The sequence below is a fragment of the Mastigoproctus giganteus genome, chromosome 5 (assembly GCF_048544385.1).
Source record: "Mastigoproctus giganteus isolate SK-2022 chromosome 5, ASM4854438v1, whole genome shotgun sequence".
NCBI classification, from domain to species: domain Eukaryota; kingdom Metazoa; phylum Arthropoda; class Arachnida; order Uropygi; family Thelyphonidae; genus Mastigoproctus; species Mastigoproctus giganteus.
Genome location: NC_143579.1, coordinates 238059951 through 238081241, shown reverse-complemented (window position 1 = coordinate 238081241; position 21291 = coordinate 238059951). Strand labels below are relative to the sequence as shown.

Genomic DNA, 21291 nt, shown 5'->3' with positions numbered 1-21291 from the left:
AACCTGTGCAAGAGCCATGCTAGCCCGTGGCTTAATCCGGCACTGTTAGTAAGTGATCTTTTTAAAATATTTGTATAATCTAAGTCACAATTAAGCCATTTGTAATAATCACCAGAGGCGTGAATAGGAAGTGTGGCCCGGCGATGGGTGCTTGATGGAGTTAGACTTATAACTGAATTTTAAAAAATGGTAATTGCTATTAGCTAAGTTGATTCTCTTTTTTATAAGATACTGTCTCATATAATAATTATTTTTTATAATTTAATTATTTATAACTAATTTGTTTTATGAAAACAAAGGCACAAATTTTTATAATTTGGTTTTGGGTGTCAAATTCCTATTTATGCTTTTGATTAGTTATCTTGAAAGGAATGATGGTTGCTGCTTTAGTGTCCCCCCCCCCCCCTAGTGGAATGCATGAAAAGGCAAGCCCACCAGCAAATAAGACCCCCTCCAAAAAATATTTTTGATCAGTTTTTTTATTATTTTTTTTTTAGTTTGCTGGTGCTCCTGTTTATTTTTGGAAGCATTACCGTATGCCTTTTTAGTGTTGTTGACATTGGGAAGAAAGTAAATTTTTAAATCAACTAATGGTGTTGACTGCTGAGAATGGGTCCCGAAACATTGTTCCTTTCAATTATAAGACAAGGCTGTATAGTAAAAAAAAAAAAAAAAAATCATGATTATATTGAAGCAAGGGTGGGGGTACCTCTGGCCTGAGAATGGGCATAATCATGCCTGCGGTAGTTTTCAAAAAATATAAGAAACAGTGTGCTGTTTGTTATATATAATTTTTGAATTAATGGAATTTTGATCTAAATTTAGAAAATACTCTGCACATTGCTATGACAAATATTGATTCACTGATGAAAAATAAACAGTATCAAATCTCTCATTAAATATTATAAAAATACAATATTGCAATTTTTGTTACTGGAATTGTAATTTTATCTTGAATTTGTATTTTGTTTTTCTTATTAATAAAATTAATTATATGCATGGTGTATTACAACAAATAACATAACTGTTTATGACAATGTTTTCATTATTCATCATTTTAATAATCCTAAACATTGCAGAAAGCTTAAAAAAAATTCTGCCCATTCCCAATGTAAAGTAATGCTAATACAGTTGTGATACTATCTGTGATATAAGAGCATGCTATAAACTACATTATACTGCATGCTAGATTTTGGTTTCTGGTGCCCTGGCACAAAAATTAAACCCCTTAGTGATTGCATTGATCCAGGAGCTATCTTCAACTTTGGGGCTCTGGAGGAATTGTGCCACACTAAATCTGACCTTGATTACATTGTATATGATTTATATCAATTTGATTATTATTATAATGATCTTTAAAGAATTATCAGTTAAGTTTTTTTTTTTTCTAATTTCAGATTTCCATGGCCAATACGGGCACACTAGTGGATCTAAGTGATGGTTCAGCAGTAAGTACCTCCACACCACAATCTCCCATTGGTAGTACCTTGCTTGATACACCCATAACCCTGGATTTTGACCCCATGAGTTTTCAATTTAAAGAAGATTCCCCTTTAACCTCTCCTGCAGATAGTAAAGAGCAGACTGGAATTTTAAATTCCACACAAAAGTCAGAACAAAAAATGGATATATTAAGCTCCCAAAATGCAGAAACTGTCACCCAAGATGAATTGTGTGACCTGATGCAAAATGTAACAGAAAAGGAAACTGAAATCAGTATACCTGAGGATCAGCAAAATGGTTCAGATCCTCTACTCAATGAAGTTTCTGTAGATGGTGTGCAAGAACAATTGGAAATAAACCATAGTAGTGCTCCATTGTCTCCACTCCCTGATAATTTAAATTCTAATCCCTCAGAATCCTTAGAGTGTATAGAACCCGAGTCCAAAGTCCCTTGTCCTTCTGAACCTGCCTTAGTCCCTAACCCTGAAGTTATAGTAACTCCTACAATAGACATATCTGTTGCTGAAGATGTTGAACAGCAGCTGCATGATGATGTCTTCCAGCATGAGGAATGTGATGTGTCTGAGTCTGTAAGTGTGCCAATTTTGCTGACCATTAACATTTGTATTTGCTTGTAGTGTAGAAACCTCTCATTTGTCCAAGAATAATAGTATCAGTGGAACAGCCAGGAATTAATAGTACTTAAGTAGGGATCCAGCCTATAAAATGCATTATTCTTAGCATACATACTTTCTTTTTAAGTGGGTTTTCTTGGGGGTGCCTTGGATCTCTCCTGCCTGTGCCACTGTTTAATTTATTCCCTTAATGTTAAAACCCATTTGTTAGAGTCAAGTAACATACTAATCATTCTTGAGACTTATTGTATATGGTGTGCTAACTTGAATGTTTTGTATTAACAAATGCATTTCCATGCCTTGTGTATTATCTTGGACAAATGAATTTTGTATTCATCATTAACTGTCACACTAGTAGTTCAGTGTTTCCCAAACTTTTGGAATAAAACAAACAATTTTAATTGTGCTTCTTATAGTAAACTTAAGTAAAGTGTATGGTAACTGCATTTTAAATATTCTGTTATGAATTTATCAGACTTCTACAGGGTTATTCATTTATTGTATAACCTATTGGTCAACAGTAACTCGGGTAACTGGCAGAAGTGTGTGTTGTCGAAGAATTTACTGCAGCGGTATTTGAGCAGTATAGTATTTTAGTATCTATATAATATAGGTGTAGATACACCATAGGTAACTGGTTTTTGCCATTCCTTTGTCCAGGGATATATATTCTAGATCAGACATTGACAGCTCTAGGCATGCATATCACCTGGAGGTACATGGGAAGATTTTATTCAGCATTCTCTAGTTTATTCAACTTGCTTCTCTCTCTCACACTCACATTGTAATGAGCAAAAATGGCACAAGGAAAGGTTGCCAGCAACCTGTTTTTTTGTGGATTAATCTAGATTTCATTTGGATAATTTCATCAACAGCCAGAATAATTGTATATAGTATCTATGAGCATCATTAGAAAGATCCTCATCAGAAGTTGGTTGTGTGGTGTGCCATATCATATGAGCATTATAGTGCTGATTTTCCTTTAATATTTTATGGAGTGAGATTCTTGAATGTGTCTGGGCTCTGAGCAGAGTTTATTGCTAATGGCTGGGCTCTGTAGTGAATTTCTCCATGAAATTTTAAATTCTTAAACCTTATATACAAATGCCTTCAATTATTTGGTTCTTATATTAACTTGGACTATGAAAATTTCAAAAAATCAAATCGGAATAAAAAAAAATTGCTTCATTTAGACTCAGTAAACAACAAAGCTCTGTTTGGAAGCTGGTCATCACCAACACTGGAAAAATCAAGTTGTGGCTTCTGCAGAAAAGGGTTTTTTTTTTTATTACATTCAAGGAATGATTTACCAGCATGTTGTGCCATGTCAATACTGTTATGGGACCTTACTACACTACAGAACCATCCTGCACACTTTGCGGAATCATGTTTGCCACGAATGACCGCAGCTGCGTGCTGCATCATGACGTTGCTCACACTGTCATGTCATAGAGAACTTAGCCAGCATTTAATGTCGGATGGGTTCCTCATTTGCCCTACAGTCCTGTGATATATATATTTTTTTATTTCCAAAGTTTTAAGAGGAAAAAAAGTTTCCAGTCATCAGAATTTGTAAAGACATCAGAGGCTATTCTCAAATGCATGTGAAAAAATGGCTTCATGTGTTAGTATGTGCATTTCATTCAGTGGAGACTACTTTGAGAAGGACCATCAAAATATGAATGATTAACAAAGCTGTGTTGTGATAGAAGCTTATGATTCTTTATTGAACTGCCCTCACATATGTATTCTGGAAAGGATTAATGAGATGGTAACTAGTGTGTGGACACACACACACACACCTCTGACTACATCCACATTATTAGTGAATCTTGAGTTTCTTATTTCGCATGATTTATGGCTTCCCTGTTTTCTAGATCTATATGCTGGGATTTTTATCTGTGGAATGCACTCAAGAATGCTTTCAATCTACATACTTTGGACTGAAGCAAATTAAGAGATTGTACTTGTACCTCCAGTGAAGATATTCTTTATAGAGTTACATTAGATACATGAATAAGAGTGAATGCATGTCTACACATGCAGGATGGACAATTCCAGCACATTCTGGAACACCTTAAATTCTGTTATCAGTTTTAATATTGAATTACAAATTGGATAACCCTGTGCACATGCATACTAAATTTTTGTATATAAGTAAAAGAAGAGTTTGGGTAATACTTATTTAGTTAAATACTAATACTTGATTCTGGTGCATCTTGTTGCACAATGCTTTAACTTTATTATAATATTGATCATAGTCTTTAAACTTAATTGGAAATTTGATGTGTGGGAGAGAGAATTAATACATGTTTGTTAACTGCACAAATCTGAATCCAACTCTGTTTTAATAAATACCAGAATAAATACTACAAAATATTGGAAGTTCTGGCCTAACACAAACTAAAAAATGGCACAGGTTAAATTAGACAAACCAGATTTTGTTGTGCTGCTATTTTGAATAAAATTGTAGAACAAGATGGATTCCCTGCTATCAGATGCATTTCTTATAAAATAATTAGTGAACATATGGTGACCCATATTGACAAGTTTAAACTAACTCACAACATTTAAGTGCATTTATGTTGAAAACCATATCTAATGTTTTAAGGTGTCAAACATACTTTATTGCAGTGCTGCTCCTAAACATTTACAGTGAAGTTGCTTTCTAGTTTGTGGATGGCTAGTTCAACTATAAAAGGAACTTTTTTTCAACTTAACAGAACTACTGAATTTTATCTTAAACTGCAGCACAACAGTATTTGTGCACCCTCCCCCTCACCACTTTCTTAATATGAAATTTTCTATTCATTCAGTTCTGTGTGCATTTCATTTATTTTTAAATGAATTAAGAAATTAACTTAAGATATTCTTGTAAAGGAACTGTCAACATTGCCATATTTACACCTTACATAATTTTGTTTATTTACATAACTTTTTTTTGACTCCCCTGGAACTTTAATGGGATCTGAAAGCAAAATTCAAATATAGGGAGGGTCTAGGTACTTATGAACAGGCACATGAGGCACTAGCCTTGGGCCTCACCATAGAGGGGACTCACATGGCCTCTGTAATCTCAAATTTTTAAAGCAACTTCTTTTTTTTTTAATGCCTTGATATAAACTATGGCCCACTTGTACCTACGGGCACCTCCGTGGGCAGAAGCGGCAGTGCGTAGCACACACTTCTTGATTAGACCGGGGTTCGAGCCCGTGACCACCAAATACGGAGGATGCGGAAAGGTCAGGGAATGACCACCGCATATCCCAGGAGCAATATAGCCTTAGTTGCTAATGCTCCCAAAAAACCAAATAACAAACTTGTACCTACCGTATAAACAGACAGGTGAAATTTACTGTAAGTGTGGATGATTCATTTCTGCAAAAGAACAGATTAATTTCCACAATAAAGGAAAATCACTCTCTCCTAATTCTGTAATAGGGTGTAACAGTAGAACACTGGTCAACTGCGGCGTATTATCCACGTTGGAAATATGCCTTATTCTTTTCCACTGGTTATGAACAAAGCAGTTTACCAGCGCAACCTCTTGGTACAGTATGCGGGAGTCTTTTGTAAATTACAGAACCATTAAATTTGGAATGTCCCTTTAGTACTTAATCCCTTTTGTTAATTCATGCATTCTACAGCAGCAGTTCTATTGCCTAAAGGCCAGAGGTGTGAATAGTGCCATACCCAGGTCTCTAGAAATCCATTCAGGCGCCTCCGTAGCCAGGTGGGAAGGAGCAGCAGTGCGTAGCACACGCTTCTTGATTAGACCGGGGTTCGAGCCCGTCACCACCAAATACGGAGGATGCGGAAAGGTCATTCAGGGAATGACCACCGCATATCCCGGAGCAATATGGCCTTAGTTGCTAATGCTCCTAAAAACCAAATAACAACAACTAGAAATCCATTCGTTATATAGAAATTTTATTCGTTCTAAAGAAACTATTTTAATTGGACCACCCATAGTTTCTGTGTCACTACTAAACTACTGCGACACAGTTTAGTTCAGTACTGGTCCTTATATTTCACAGTATTACAACATTTGTGTTTAAATAGATTGGTAAAAATAATTGTTTTTGGTTAATGGTTAATCTTTACAAGCTGGTACACTTTCAGTTGATCATTGCAAGTAGCAGTAATTGATATGCCTAACACTAGCCCATGCTATGGTTAGTGTTAGGGTGTTTGTCCTCTGCCTTACCGCTGTTTTAATAGCAGAAAATAAGTTCCCTATTTTTAAACAATGGTAATGGGGGGGATAAACACGCTAAGACTTACCATAGCGGGCGTATTCATATGCAGTGACAGTCACACCTCCTTGCAATGATCAACTGGAACGGTACCAGCTTATAAAGATTAACCTTGGTTTTTTTTTTTCTGATTATATTTGTTTTTTTTTTTTTTTTGTTGGACTTTTGTTTCTTTTAAAGAGGATCACAAGAGAGTAGCACCTCATGCCCCAAGAAGTGTAAGTACAATCCTGGGAAGGTTTGACCCATAGCCTGACTTTTTACCTATGAATTACCTCAAGTCATAATCCAAAATTATCTTCAAACAAAAAACCATAATTGCTATTATGCTTGAAGCACCTTCTGAAAGTTTGATCTCTGACTCTTAAACACTAGCAGATATAACCTGTGGCAGATATAACCTAGTCTGTAATCAAGTCACAAAGGAGGTTAGGCAGGAGAAGGCAGATTATGAGAAATGATATAAAACCACCGTCCAAGTTTCTAGCCATGCTTTGCATAACATGTCTTTTAGCCAAAGGCTTATTTTTGTGCAAAGCATGGCAAACCAACATTCTAACAAAAGTTCTCATTTTGTCCCTTTTTTAGCTTACTTATTGCTATTTCTGTGATTTGGGTTAGTGAATGAGAACAAAATTAATGTATATAGTAAATAAATTTGAATTTAAAGTTCTGGTCAAGATACGAAAAGTGGATATTGTTGGGATATCAGAGATGTGGTGCCACACGGATAAGCAGTGCAGAATTGGAATTTGGGGAGTACAATGTCTACAGAAAGAACACACAGGACAGGAAGAGAGGAGGGGCTATGCTGTTAGTTAAGAAACATAAAATTTAAGGAACTGCATCCAGTTCACATTGGTGGACAGTGCAATGTTGAGTCAGTGCAGTGTGACATAAGCACTGGGAAAGGGAAAATGAGTAGGTGTTTCCGATTCATAGGCCTAATGAATTGGATGAGTATAATGAGCAATTGTGCAGAGAAATAGTGAGCCAGTAAATCAAAATGACTTATAATGGGGATTTTAAATTTCCAGATATTGACTGGAACTTGTGGTTTGGTCACTCGCACACTAGCAAGACTTTTGTGGATTTATTGGATGACTGTTTTCTATAGCAACATGTTCAAGAGGCAACCAGAGGGAGTAATACTCTTCATCTGATTATCAGCAGTGATTCTTCATGTGTTAAGTATCTGCAGATAAAGGAACCACTAAGTGGCAGTGATCACAGTGTACTGATGTGGGATTTATTTAAGATGTAACTACCATCAGGGGTAAGAGGAAGGGTTTTTGCTTTTGTAAAGGTGACTATAGGAGTCTCAGACAATTTTTAAATTCTATACAGTGGATCAACTGATGAGTTACCATCAGTAAATTCTAAATGGGAAGCATTCAGTGACTTAATCTTGGAGGGTACAAGACTTTTCATACCAACTAAGAAATACTGTTCAAGGTTTAGGCCTAAATGGTTGTCAGATGAATAATGATGCTCGTGGTAGAGAAGAGAAATGCATGGGATGCATATAAATTATCATGAGACACAGAAGCCTGTGGCAGATATAACCTAGCCTGTGATAAAGTCACAAAGGACGTTAGATAGGCGAAGGCAGATTAAGAGAAATTCTTGGCAAAGGATGCAAAGAAAAAAAGCAAGGAGTTCTTTCTTTATGTAAACTCTAGAAGGAAAGGGATGAATCGGATTGGTCCACTTAACGTATGGTTTGACTATTGTTGATCATGCTCGGGTAGCTGATCATCTGCTACTGAATGAGTATTTTGCATCTATATTCATATGAGGAGTTATTCAAGGAGGGGAATGCCAGAGGTTTATCAAACTCTAACAGGAGCTAAGTGATTTTGTAATAACTGAGAGCAAAGTGGAGGAGAAATTGAAGTAAAACATTAGGAAGGCACCACCTGGGGTGGATAGATCTATTCAGTTATATTAGAGGCAGCAAAGAAAGTGGGCGTGAGCCCTTGATCATAATTGTGAGGGCTTCCTTGGACTCAGGGGAAGATCCCCATGGCCTGGAGTTGTGAAAATGTGTCCCCAGTTCACTAAGGGAGATGAAAGTGTGACATGGGTAATTACAAACCTGTTAGTCTTAACTTCTGTTCCAGGAAAAATAATGGTTAAGGAAGTGATGCAGGATCATCTAGACAAGACTGTAGTTTTAGTTCAGACACAGCATTGGATTGTTAAGAGTAAGTCTTGTCTGACAAATTTGATTGGATACTATGATGTGGTCACAAAGGAACTAGATGCAAAGAATAATTTTGATATCATATACTTGAATTTTAGGTAAGCCTTTGATACTGTGTCACATGGAAGACTACTGTACAAATTGGAGCAGTATGGCATTAAGAGCAAGTTTCTACAATGGATGAAAGGATGGTTGAGTGGGAGAAGACAGTGGTTATCAATGCTCTTCATGGACTAATATTATTAGTGGAGTCCCTCCAGGGCTTGATGTTGGGCCCATTGTTGTTTTCAGTATATATCAATGATATTGATGAAGGTATATCAGGGTTAATGTCTAAGTTTGCAGACGATACGAAGATTGGCAGGGTTGTTAATGACACTAATGATAGTATGCTACTGCAACAGGATCTGGAAAAGTTGAGCAGATGGGCTGAGATGTGGTTACTGAAGTTTAACTTTGACAAATGTAAAGTACTGCTTATGTGTAGCAGTAACCCCAGAGTAATGTACCAACTGGGTGTTACTACACTCAGGGTAGTGGAGAATGAAAAGGACCTGGGTGTAATTGTGCAGTCAGATATGAAGTTTTCTGGTCAGTGCACAGGCTGCAAGAGTAGTTCATTGTGTCTTGTCAATGATATGCAGGAATTTTGCTAGCAGGGATAGGGGGATGATTGTTCCCTTGTATAAGGCAATGGTTAGACCACACCTTGAGTACTGTAAACAGGTCTGACGGCCTCATTTTAGGAAAGATGTAGAGCTGCTGGAATGAGTGCAGAAAAGGGCAATGAGATTGGTGAGTGGAACAAAGGATTGGTGTTACCAAGAAAAGCTAAAGTACTGAAAATTGCAGATTCTGGATACTACGCACTTGAATGGATTGAGCAAGCTCAATGCTAATGGGATTGTTCCTCTTGCTCAGATTACTCACCTGAGGGGCCATAAATTCAAACTGAGGAAAGAAGATTGTAGAATAGATATGCAGAAATTTGCTTTTAGCCAGCAGTTGATAGTTGGAGGAACAAACTTCCATCTGTTGTAGTGGAGATCAGCAACTTTAAGTTCAAGGCTGAACTAGACAAACATTTGGAGTGAATGGATAGGTTGTGCAAAAAAAGTGCAATTGGGTATCTAGTTTCTCTCCAACTGCTCTCTGAGAATGAAAAGTAAAATGAATAAGGAGGAACAGGTTTAGACTAGCTTTTAGGAGGGTTTCTATTAGATAACTTATTCCATTAATTAAAAACCTTAATTCCATGGGTGTTGAGGCAAACAGCTTGAGGAAATTCAAATTGTCATCTGACTTCCTTCACATAGGTACTTGTGAAGGAAGGAATCACAATTTTATGGCTGGTGCAGCAAGCCTTGGGAGACATCTTTGCACCGTATGACTAATAATAATAATATTATTATTATTAGCTATACAGGGTGTCTCAAAAATATTGGTACAAACGTTTAGGGGAGGTAGGTAACATCTAAAGGAATGTGAATCGCATAGGAACCTATAACTGGAAACGTCACCGTAATTCGGTAGACGGCGCTGTACATCAGTTCGCGAGAGGGAAAATTTCTGGTTTACTCATTCAAGCAGGCGCCTCCGTAGCCAGGTGGGAAGGAGCAGCAGTGCATAGCACACGCTTCTTGATTAGACCAGTGTTCGAGCCAGTCACCACCAAATATGGAGGATGCGGAAAGGTCAGGGAATGACCACCGCATATCCTGGAGCAGTATGGCCTTAGTTGCTAATGCTCCTAAAAACCAAAACAAACTCATTCAAGCAGTAGTCGCCGCACGAAGAGCATGCATTGATATACAAACTGTGAGCAGGCAGACATGCACCTAGTGTATGGATTAGCAGAGGGCAATGGACGAGCCGCTCAACAACTTTATGGAGAATGCTTTCCAGACAGACATGTACCGGACCACTGTTTGTTTGCACGTGTGCATCAAAATTTGTGCGATTATGGGTCATTTAGAGATAACAGTAGTGCGGCAGACCACATTTGACCACCATGGAAGAAAGTGCGTTGAATGCCATTCAGAATAATCCTACTACCAGCACATGTGCCTCTGCCTTAGGAGTGTCTCGTTGCAGTGTACAGCATGTCTGGAACCACAATTCCTTACACCCCTTTCATCTCCAAGGGGTTCAGTTACTGCTCTCCCAAGATCATCCTGCACATGTGGCTTTTGTGCAGTGGTTTCTCCAAGAATGTGTTCAAGATTTGAATTTTACAGCCTGTTTTGTTCTCGGATGAGGCTTATTTCACTCAGGAAGGCTTATTCAATCAGTACAATGCTCATGTGTGGGCTCATGACAACCCACACTGTTGACGCTCCCATGCAGAACAACATCGCTTCGCAATAAATGTGTGGGCAGGTATGGTCGGTGACTGCTTAGTCGGCCCATACCTGTTACCATCCCACATGAACTCCGCTAAATATTGGATCTTTCTTGAACATGTTCTACCAGGGTTACTTGACGATGTTCCAGCAAATGTGAGACGCAACATTTGGTTTCAATATGATGGGGCGCCTGCCCATTATGGAAGGTGTGTTCGTCACCATTTGAACAGGCGTTTTGGGCATCGATGGATTGGCCGTGGTGGACCCGGTACCTGGCCCCAAAGCTCACCTAATTTATCGATCCTTGATTTCTTTCTGTGGGGAGCCCTCAAATCTATCGTGTATTAATCGCCTGTGGAGATGGAAATGGATCTTGTAGCGAGACTAGTCTGCGCTGCTACTGTCAAACTGTCCGCCAATCCATGCTGCGTCGGTGTCACACATGCATCTCATGGTGGAAACTCCGAGCATCCGTTGTAACATCATGAAATGCTTCCATCTCGTACTCCATTGTTAATATTATTGAACAAAAGCCGAGAATTAGGGTTAAATTTGAAAGTGTCTGCAATTCTGCCCAGACACGATAGGAGGGAGTATATGATGAGAGCCTTGTCGATCAATTCGGCCCTGGAAAGATTGTGCAAGGCTCAAGGGGTAGAATTTTTTTCAGCCTGGACTGTACTTGTTAACAGGAGAGATTGCTTCTACAGGGATGGGATACACTTAAATAGAAAGGGTGCAAGAATATTTGCTGATGCTATCGAGGCAGTGTTAGGTGGGTCGGAAAACTGCTAGCTTGGGGGGAGACAAAGACCAATAGATTGACAGTAGCCACTGGCAGAGGTGAAAGATTCTTGCACTGCTTCTATTAGAATGAGCAGAAGCCTGAAAAACAAGATGTATGGTATTTCAGAGACTGCTGGGAGCCATTGCGGTACAAGTAAACACATGGGTTGTGTTAGGGTAGCTAAGAATAGAAACAGGTGCAGGTATACTTGCGTGTACACCAATGCTAGGAGTTTAGTAAATAAATTTGATGAATTTGAGGTATTGCTCAAAACATCAAAGGCAGATATTGTTGGGATATCAGAGACGTGGTGTCACACAGATATAAGGGATGCAGAACTGCAATTTGGGGAGTACAACGTCTACAGAAAGGATAGACAGGATAGGAAGGGGGGAGGGGTTATGCTATTAGTTAAGAAACACATAAAAACCAAGGAAGTGAAGCCAGTCGACATCGCTGGACAGTGCAGTGTTGAGTCAGTTTGGTGTGACATAAGCATTGGGAGATCAAAATTGAGAGTAGGAGTGTGCTATAGGCCTAATGACTCTGATGAGTATAATAAGGAACTGTACAGGGAAATAGAGTGGGCCAGTAAATCAGAGAGTCTTATAATGGGAGATTTTAATTTCCCAGATATTGACTGGAATTTGGGGGCTGGTTACTCACACACTAGCAGGGCTTTTGTGGATTTATTGGATGATTGTTTTCTACATCAGCATGTTCGGGAGGCAACTAGAGGGAGTAATACTCTTGATTTGATTATCAGCAGTGATTCTTCATGCATTAAGAATCTGCAGATAAATGAACCATTAGGTGGCAGTGATCAGTGTGCTGAAGTGGGATTTACTGAAAGAGGTAACTACCATTAGGGGTAAAGGGAAGGGTTATTGCTTCCGTAAAGGCGACTACGATGGACTGAGACAGTATATAAATTCTATACAGTGGGACCAACTGATGATGTTACCAACAGCAAATTCAAAATGGGAAGCATTCAAAGAACTTATCTTGGAAGCTACTAGGCTTTACATACCAACTAAGAAATATTGTTCAAGGTTTAGGCCAAAATGGATGTCAGATGAACTAATGAGGCATATGGCAGAGAAGAAAAATGCATGGGATACTTACAAATTAACACATGACACAGAAGCCTATGATAGTTGCAAGTTGATATGCAACCAAGTTACAAAGGAGGTTAGGCAGGCGAAGGCAGATTACGAGAAATCCTTGGCAAGGGATGCAAAGAAAAACAGCAAAGAGTTCTTTACTTATATAAACTCTAGAAGGAAGGGGATGAATCAGATTGGTCCACTTGATATTGATGGGTCAACTGTTGATGATCCTGCTCAGGTAGCTAACAAACTAAATGAATATTTTGCATCGACATTCACACATGAGGAGTTATTCAGCAAGGGGAATGCCAGAGGTGTATTCAACTCTAGCAGTAAGCTACAGAATCTTGAAATAACTGGGAGTAAAGTGGAGGAGAAACTGTTGAAGATAAACACAAAGGCACCCGGGGTGGATGGGATCTATCCAGTTATATTAAAGGAGGCAGCAAAGGAAGTAAGCAAACCCTTAGCCATAATTATGAGAGCTTCCTTGGACTCAGGGGAGGTACCCATAGACTGGAAATGTGCAAATGTTACCCCAATTCACAAAGGAGGATCAAAGGCTGACACAAGTAATTATAGACCTGTGAGCTTAACTTCTGTTCCAGGAAAATTAATGGAGGCACTGGTTAAAGAAGCACTGCAGGATCATTTAGACAAGACTTCAGTTATAGCTCAGACACAGCATGGTTTTGTTAAGGGGAAGTCTTGCCTGACCAACTTGATTGGATACTATGATGCAGTCACAAAAGAACTGGATGCAGGGAATAACTTTGATATTATATACTTGGATCTTAGAAAGGCTTTTGATACTGTTGCACATGGAAGACTGCTACACAAATTGGAGCAGTGTGACATTGGAGGCAAATTGCTGCTATGGATAAAGGGGTGGTTGAGGGGGAGAAGACAGAGTGGTAATCAATGGACACTGCTCATCGTGGACTAATATTATTAGTGGAGTCCCTCAGGGCTCAGTGTTGGGTCCATTATTGTTTTCTGTATTTATAAATGATATTGATGATGGTATATCAAGCTTAATGTCCAAGTTTGCAGATGATACAAAGGTTGGCAGGGTTGTCAAGGACACTACTGACACTATGCTGCTGCAACAGGATCTGGAAAGGTTGAGCAGATGGGCTGAGAGGTGGCAAATGAAGTTTAACATTGACAAATGTAAAGTACTACACATGGGAAACAGCAACCCCAGAGCAACGTATCAACTCTGTGGTACTACACTGACAGTGGTAGAGAACGAAAGGGACTTGGGGGTGATTGTGCAGGCAGATATGAAGTTCTCTGAGCAGTGCAGACGGGCTGCAAGAGTAGCTCATGGAGTATTGTCAATGATATACAGGAATTTTTCCAGCAGGGATAAGGAGGTGATTATTCCATTGTATAAGGCAATGGTCAGGCCACACCTAGAGTACTGTATACAGGTCTGGAGGCCTCATTTCAAGAAGGATGTAGAGCTGCTGGAACGAGTACAGAGAAGGGCAACAAGATTAGTGAATGGAACAAAGGGGGTGCTCTTACGAAGAAAGGCTTAAGTTTTGCAAATTACAGTGTCTGGAGACTAGGCACCAGCGAGGTGATCTGATAGAGGTGTATAAAGCCTTGAATGGTTTAAGCATGCTCAATGCTGATGGGATTCTTCCTCTAGCTCAGTAAAATCACCTGAGAGGGCATAAATTCAAATTGAGGAAAGACAGATGTAGGATAGACGTGCGGAAGTTTGCCTTTAGCCAGCGGGTGGTTGGTTGGTGGAACAGACTGCCATCCCTTGTGGTGGAGGTTGATAGCCTAAATAAGTTTAAGGCTCAGCTGGACAGATATTGTGAACGAACAGAGGGGTGAAGTGGAAGTGGGTTTTTTTTTTTTTTTTGGCTGATGCTGCATAAGCTTGCTTTCTTGCATCAAATGCCTCTACTAATGCTAATGCTAATTATGTCAAATAAATGTTTGCCACTAATTACTGTCTTGTGTCATTTCTGCTTGTGGCTCTGCTACTACTTTCCTGTGACATTTCTGGTTATGGGTTCTTATGCGATTCACATTCATTTAGATGTTACCTACCTCTCCTAAATGTTTGTACCAATATTTTTGAGACACACTGTATATGGTGCAATGCAAGGAAGCTTAAGGCTTATGCTGCACCAGCCAAAACACACACACACACACACACACACACACACACACACACACACACACACACACACACACACACACACAGAGAGAGAGATCGAGAGATCGAGAGAGAAGATTGATGATATCCAGCTCAGGACACTTGGTGTGCCAAGCCCCATACTCACCAGATGTGAGCCCCTGGGGATAAATATTATTAGCTTTAAACTTAATGGCTCAATGAATGTTTGAGTATTTTTTGAAGTTAAGTAATTCATCATACCACATTCCCATATTACGAATTTTTCAACCATAGGGCAGGCCCATAGAGAATGCTTTAAAGTTGCCTACTGGATAGCTGCTGCTTAAGTTCTCCATGAAGAGATCCACCATTATTATTGACAGTGAGTTACATACTGAGGCTTGTCTTGTATGTTTTTTTTTTTTTAATGAAAACACCAAATAAGAGAGGTATTATAATCTATAGTATTTAGTACCGTGCTTGGGTTGGAGGTTGAGAAGGAGAAAGAAGATATTTGTTGACATTAGACTTGAACTTTTGTAGACTGTAATTTTCAGGAAATACGTATGAAGGAAGGTTGTTCCAGAAAATGCCAGTTGAATGCATAAACGAGGAAGATGAAAAGTTGGTTCTGTGAATTTGAAGTTGGACAGTAAATGGATGTTGGCTGGTGGCGGCACATGTTCGGATTGTTTTGAAAGAGGGCAGGAATTATAGAGATTCAGAAGAACAGTGCCCATGGAAGTATCTGTAGGAAGGCATGCAGCAGAAACAGTACATATGAGACAGGGAGTGGAGAGACTCTGTTAGAGAAGAGTCATTAATTAACCTAACTGCCCTCTTCTGAATAGGATCTAGAAGCCTGAGAGAAGTTTTGGAGGCACCTCCCCAGATGTGGGAACAATATTCCATGGTAGGGCGGATTTGCAATTTGTACAGAGTGAACAGCTGTTTCAAAGAAAAGTAACACCGAGAGCGAAAGAAAAAAACCAAGTTTTTTAGATGCAGAGGGAGCAATATTTGTAATGTGCTTTGTGCCAAGTGAGATTAGAAGCCAGTGTAATCCCCAAAAGAGATATCATTTTGCCTAAAAATCAGTGTCATCAAAGATAAGCATAGGAGCAGAAGAATCCTTTTTATGAGATATAAGACAAGACTGAGTTTTAGAAGGATTGAATTGAACTAAGTTGTCTTTGCCCCACTGGAGAATTACCTGGAGATCAGCAGTTAAGGAATTGGTAGCGGATATTCGAGAAGTTGAAGCTGATTGAGCAGGTCAAGGTTTCTCAAAATGGAAAGTGGAATGCCATGTGCTATCATTGCCAAAACTATGGATAGGATTTCCAGTCAATGGAAGGTCATTAATATAGAAGAGGAAAAGAGTGGGCGAAGGAACTAAATCTTGGGGGACAACAGCATTAGTGGAGAAGTTAGAAGACAGAGCCATCTACCATCACCTTCAGTGAGCAATCAGACAGAAAACTGGATAACCAATTACAAAAAAACAGTTGGCAAACCATAAGATGGAAGCTTGTTTAGAAGACCTTTATGCCAAACACAATCGAAACCAACCACACCCAAAGTGACTACTTGGCAAAAGAAATGACTTGCCCCAACTGTAAAGGAAACCATCCTGCCTACTCAAGGACATGTGACAGTTGGAAAACTGAAAAGCAAGTCGTTAAATATAAGATAGAAAATAAAGTAAGCTTTCAAGAAGCATGGAAATTACTTACTCCCAATATGAATAAACGTACGTACACCAATATTGCACAAAAATATCAATCAGTGGCTACCCAAACTGATGTTACAGTCCCTTCAAACACGTCAATCTCTGACTGGGCTTGAACTATTCTCTCTCAGCAACAGTCCAATGTCCCGAAACAGTTGACCAGGCATGTAATACTGCACTTACAGTACCAGCTACATCTCCTTCTCCACCCCCAGTGATTGCTTCTATATTGAATAAATGTAACTCAGATTTAAAAAAGAATATCCAAGAAACGTCTATGGGTACAATTAACTCATCCAGACAAGAAGAACCGAACTTAGAAATATATGTGGAAGAAGAAATGGACACCGGTCGACCATTCTCAAAAAAAGACAAACCAAAGCCTGAATGTCACAAGACAGTCACATTAAAAAAACAAAAAAAAAAAAAAAAAGTCAGAAGCAGCTTCTACTAAACATCAGTAATGCCTTCTATTCTACAATGGAATTGTAGAGGATTTCGTAGCAACCTTAATGATATTCAAGTCTTAATTAACCACTACTCTCCAGTTGGTTTCTGTCTACAGGAAACCTATCTGACTCCTCAAATTTCCACCAACATAAAGAACTATGCCATCTATCGACACGATTGTAATACTTCAAATGCTGCCAGTGGGGGCGTGGCCATCTTGGTCAGCTCAAAGATCCTGACCAAATTGTTTTGCAAACTGAAATTGAAGTTGTCGGCGAGCAGATTGCTTTAACAGTAGTATCACTCTATCTCCCACCAAGTCATACCTTCTCTTACCAAGATCTTGAAAGCCTGCTAATGCAATTAGTGCCCCCTATCTGTCTCTTGGGTGATTTCAATGGCCACAACCCCTTATGGGGATTGACAAAATTAGATATACATGGCCACTTAGTTAACCTTTCTGGATAAGCAATACCTTACTGTTCTTAATACTGGTGCACCTACTCACATACAACTACCAACTGGACAAACCTCTGCAATTGATCTATCAATACGTTCCCCGATTCTGTTTCCAATCATAGAATGGTCTGTTATGGACGATCCCATGGGCAGTGACCATTTTCCAATTATTTGTGATCTGCTCACTGCACAACCACCATTATCCATATCCTGCAGGAAATGGAATTTCTCTCAAGCCAACTGGGTCAGATTTCAATCAGTTGTCACCCTGGATGAGCAATATATACGAACGCAGTCGATAGATAAAGCCACAGATTATATCACTTCTCACCTATCTGCAGCTAAATGTTCAATTCCATTGTTGAATCCCCAGTCCCGACGGCACCTTAACTATTGGAGGAATCAAGAATGCACAATAGCTAAGAATTTAAAAAAAAATAAATAAAATAAAATAAAGAATGGAATTTATTTTGTAGATCTCTGACCACAGCTAATCTTATCAATTACAAGAAACTAAGAGCAAAAGCATGTCACATTCAAAGAGAAGCCAAGAAAAATTCTTGGATTCAGTTTGCATCTACCATAAATAGAAACACTAACTCCAGGTTAATATGGAAGAAAATCAGGCAGATTTCTGGAAAATTTCCAACCACCCCTTCACCAATTCTTTCATGGAATGGGCAGGAACTGTCTGCTGCTGAGGACATAGCAAAACCTTTGCCCAAGTTTCAGCAGCATCAACTTATTCTCTGGATTTTCAGAAAATAAAGACTAAGACTGAACGAGCCATCAGCTTTCGAACCTTATGGAAAGCATTTATCCCAGCTCTTGGCATCATGCCACAGTTCTTGCCTTTTTGAAACCTGGTAAAGATCCTAACAGTTATAGACCTACTTCTCTATCCAGTTGCCTCCATAAATTACTTGAAAAAATGATCCATAATCGTCTTGTTTGGATCATCGAAACGCAACAACTAATTAGTAATAATCAGCATGGCTTTCGAAAGAACAAGGTCCTCCTTTGATCTCATGATCAAAGCTGAGTTTGCAATTAGTAATGCCTTTTAAAAAATGAACATCTTGTTATAGTTTCCATAGACATAGAGAAGGCATTTGATACTACCTGGCGTCATGGCATTCTCGGTGACCTCCATGCTCTAGGTCTATGAGGCAACCTTCCTATATTTATCAGGACTCATTCGTTCCAAGTTCGATACTACAACTCGCTTTCTATGACATTTTTACAGGAAGGAGTGCCACAAGGGTCTGTACTGAATGCAACCCTTTTTGCCCTTAGAATCGATTCCATCACAAAAGAACTTCCAAATAGTGTTCAGACCTACCTTTACAGTGACGATCTCTCTATTTCTTGCCATTCTCAAAACATGAGAGCCATTGAACGGATAGATATCTTTGAGTCCAGATATCTTTGAGTAAAGTCCAAAGGTGGGCAGAGTTAATTGGTTATTGTCTATCACAGCAGAAAACTGTTGCAATCCACTTTTGTAATCAATGGAAAATGCATACAGATCCTGAACTTCAGATGCCAAACTTTATCATTCCAGTGACTAACAACATCAGATTCTTGGGATTAATCCTTGACAGGAAATTAAATTTCCTTGAGCACATTAAATATGTGCGTATATCCTGCCTCAAAAAAACTGAACATAACTAAGAACTTTATCTGCCTTGTCTTGGGGAGCAGACTATACATATTTGCTCTTATATAGAGCATTGATCAGATCCCGATTGGATTATGCTGCTCCACTTTATGATTCTGCCCATAAGAGTACACTACGATGGCTGGATCCTATACAGCATAGTGCATTGCTCATTGCACTTGGTGCTTTCAGGACATCTCCTACTCATAGTTTGTACATTGAAGCTGATGAGCCCCTTCTTTACCTCTGCAGAAAAATGCTGTTTCTTAAGTATGCAGCCAGAATACAAAGTTGCTGTCATCATCCCATTGAGCCATACCTCTTTAATCCACCACTGCAAAACCTCTATAGAAATAAACCCAGTATAATAAGACCGGCAGGCTTACACCTTATTTAATTAATGCAGAGTTGGAATGTTCCAATTTTCAACAGGCAACATTCACATTCAGCCAGAGCAGCGGCAAATCACATTCAGTTGGAGCAGCGGCAGTATTTCCCTCTATCATTTCGGCTGCCCTCCCACCTGAGTATAGCAGCTTCACCGCAGAACTTCATGCAATAAAATTAGCTTTAGGCAACCTGAATCTCTACCCATCTATAAAATGTTGTATACACAGACTCTCTCAGCTTAATAACAGCAATGCAAAACTCCTCCTACAAGGTTCACCCTGTGTTAAATCAAATCAGAAGACTCCTATTACAAATTGAAGAATGTCATCAATCAGTGACCTTTTGCTGGATCCCAGCACATTCGGGTATAAAGGGTAACGAACTTGTTGATCAAACTGCTAAAAATCCGTCAACTTTTGATTTAACCTCCGTTCCAGTTCCAGCCTCTGACTAACGTTACATCATACAAACAGCATGTTTCATGCAGTGGAAAGAGCTATGCACACCCAAACCAATAATGAACTCTAAAATAGGAGAGGATTTTTATTTAATGTGTGAGTTTAGTAACCTTGATATGCTGGTGTATAATTTAGCATGTACAGGGTGTCCATATAATTGACCACATTATGAACAGTTAAGTGCAAACTACAGCTGAAATATGAATAATCTTTGTCACTTGAAAGAACCACTCAGAGTTTTATATAGTAGTGTAGATGTTGATAACAATTCACTTCACAATAACCATTATGGTTTGCACAGTTTAAATCTGTAATTACAGTGAAAGGTGGTACTGCTGGGAATATGGAGGCAAAGTACCTTCAGGCAAGTCCATGTGAAGAAGGGTGCAGGTTGAGCTGTGGTAAGTGTTGTGAATGTTGACTGCATTCATGAAAGTTTTACATGCCACTCAAGGAAATTTATTTGTTGTGCTAGCAGAGAACTAGAAATGCCACAATCAACCATGCACAAGATTCTTCGCCACTGCTTGAAACTTTGCAATCAAAACAAGCTTGTACAAGCATTGAAACCAGATCTGTGCTACGTTGGAGAATGTTTGCCATGATTATGCTCGGTTGGATTGAAAATTGACTTCCTGAACAAACTTGTCTTTAGTGACAAGTCTGCCTTCCACCTGTCCAGTAAGATCAATTACCACAACTGCAGGATCTGGGGCAGTGAAAGCCATTGTCTTTAGTGAGCATGAACAGGATTCCCCAGAATTGAATGTGTGGTGCACCCTTTCTCATATCCAGGTGATTGGCCTGCTTTTTCTTTGCTGAGACTACCATAAACAGTGACAGTTACTTGGACATGCTAGGGCATTTTGCGATTCTGCTGATGGTAGAATATAAACTGAATATTGTTTCAGCAATTTAATGAATGCACTTGACGTGCTCGACCTGCACCTTTCTTATGCAGAACACTGCCAGTTTGCTTAAACTGTTCAGTTATAGCTCGGACACAGCATGGTTTTGTTAAGGGGAAGTCTTGCCTGACCAATTTGATTGGATACTATGATGCAGTCACAAAGGAACTGGATGCAGGGAATAACTTTGATATTATATACTTGGATCTTAGAAAGGCTTTTGATATTGTTGCACATGGAAGACTGCTGCATAAATTGGAGCAGTGTGACATTGGAGGCAAATTGCTGCTGTGGATAAAGGGGTGGCTGA

General features: G+C 39.1%; 1 protein-coding gene across 16 annotated transcripts in view; it reads left to right on the top strand.

Moving 5' to 3' along the window:
- Nucleotides 1–21291, top strand: part of LOC150086311 (uncharacterized) — a 452317-nt gene that overhangs the window by 154176 nt on the left and 276850 nt on the right. For 13 of the 16 annotated variants that reach the window (XM_090374473.1, XM_090374476.1, XM_090374471.1 and 10 more), the window contains exon 2: nucleotides 1398–2033. In XM_090374473.1, coding sequence (XP_090230599.1) covers nucleotides 1404–2033 — 630 coding nt within the window. In that variant the 5' untranslated portion in view covers nucleotides 1398–1403. The remainder of the gene's footprint in view (nucleotides 1–1397; nucleotides 2034–21291) is intronic. The other 3 variants (XM_090374484.1, XM_090374483.1, XM_090374485.1) reach the window with 1 other exon arrangement.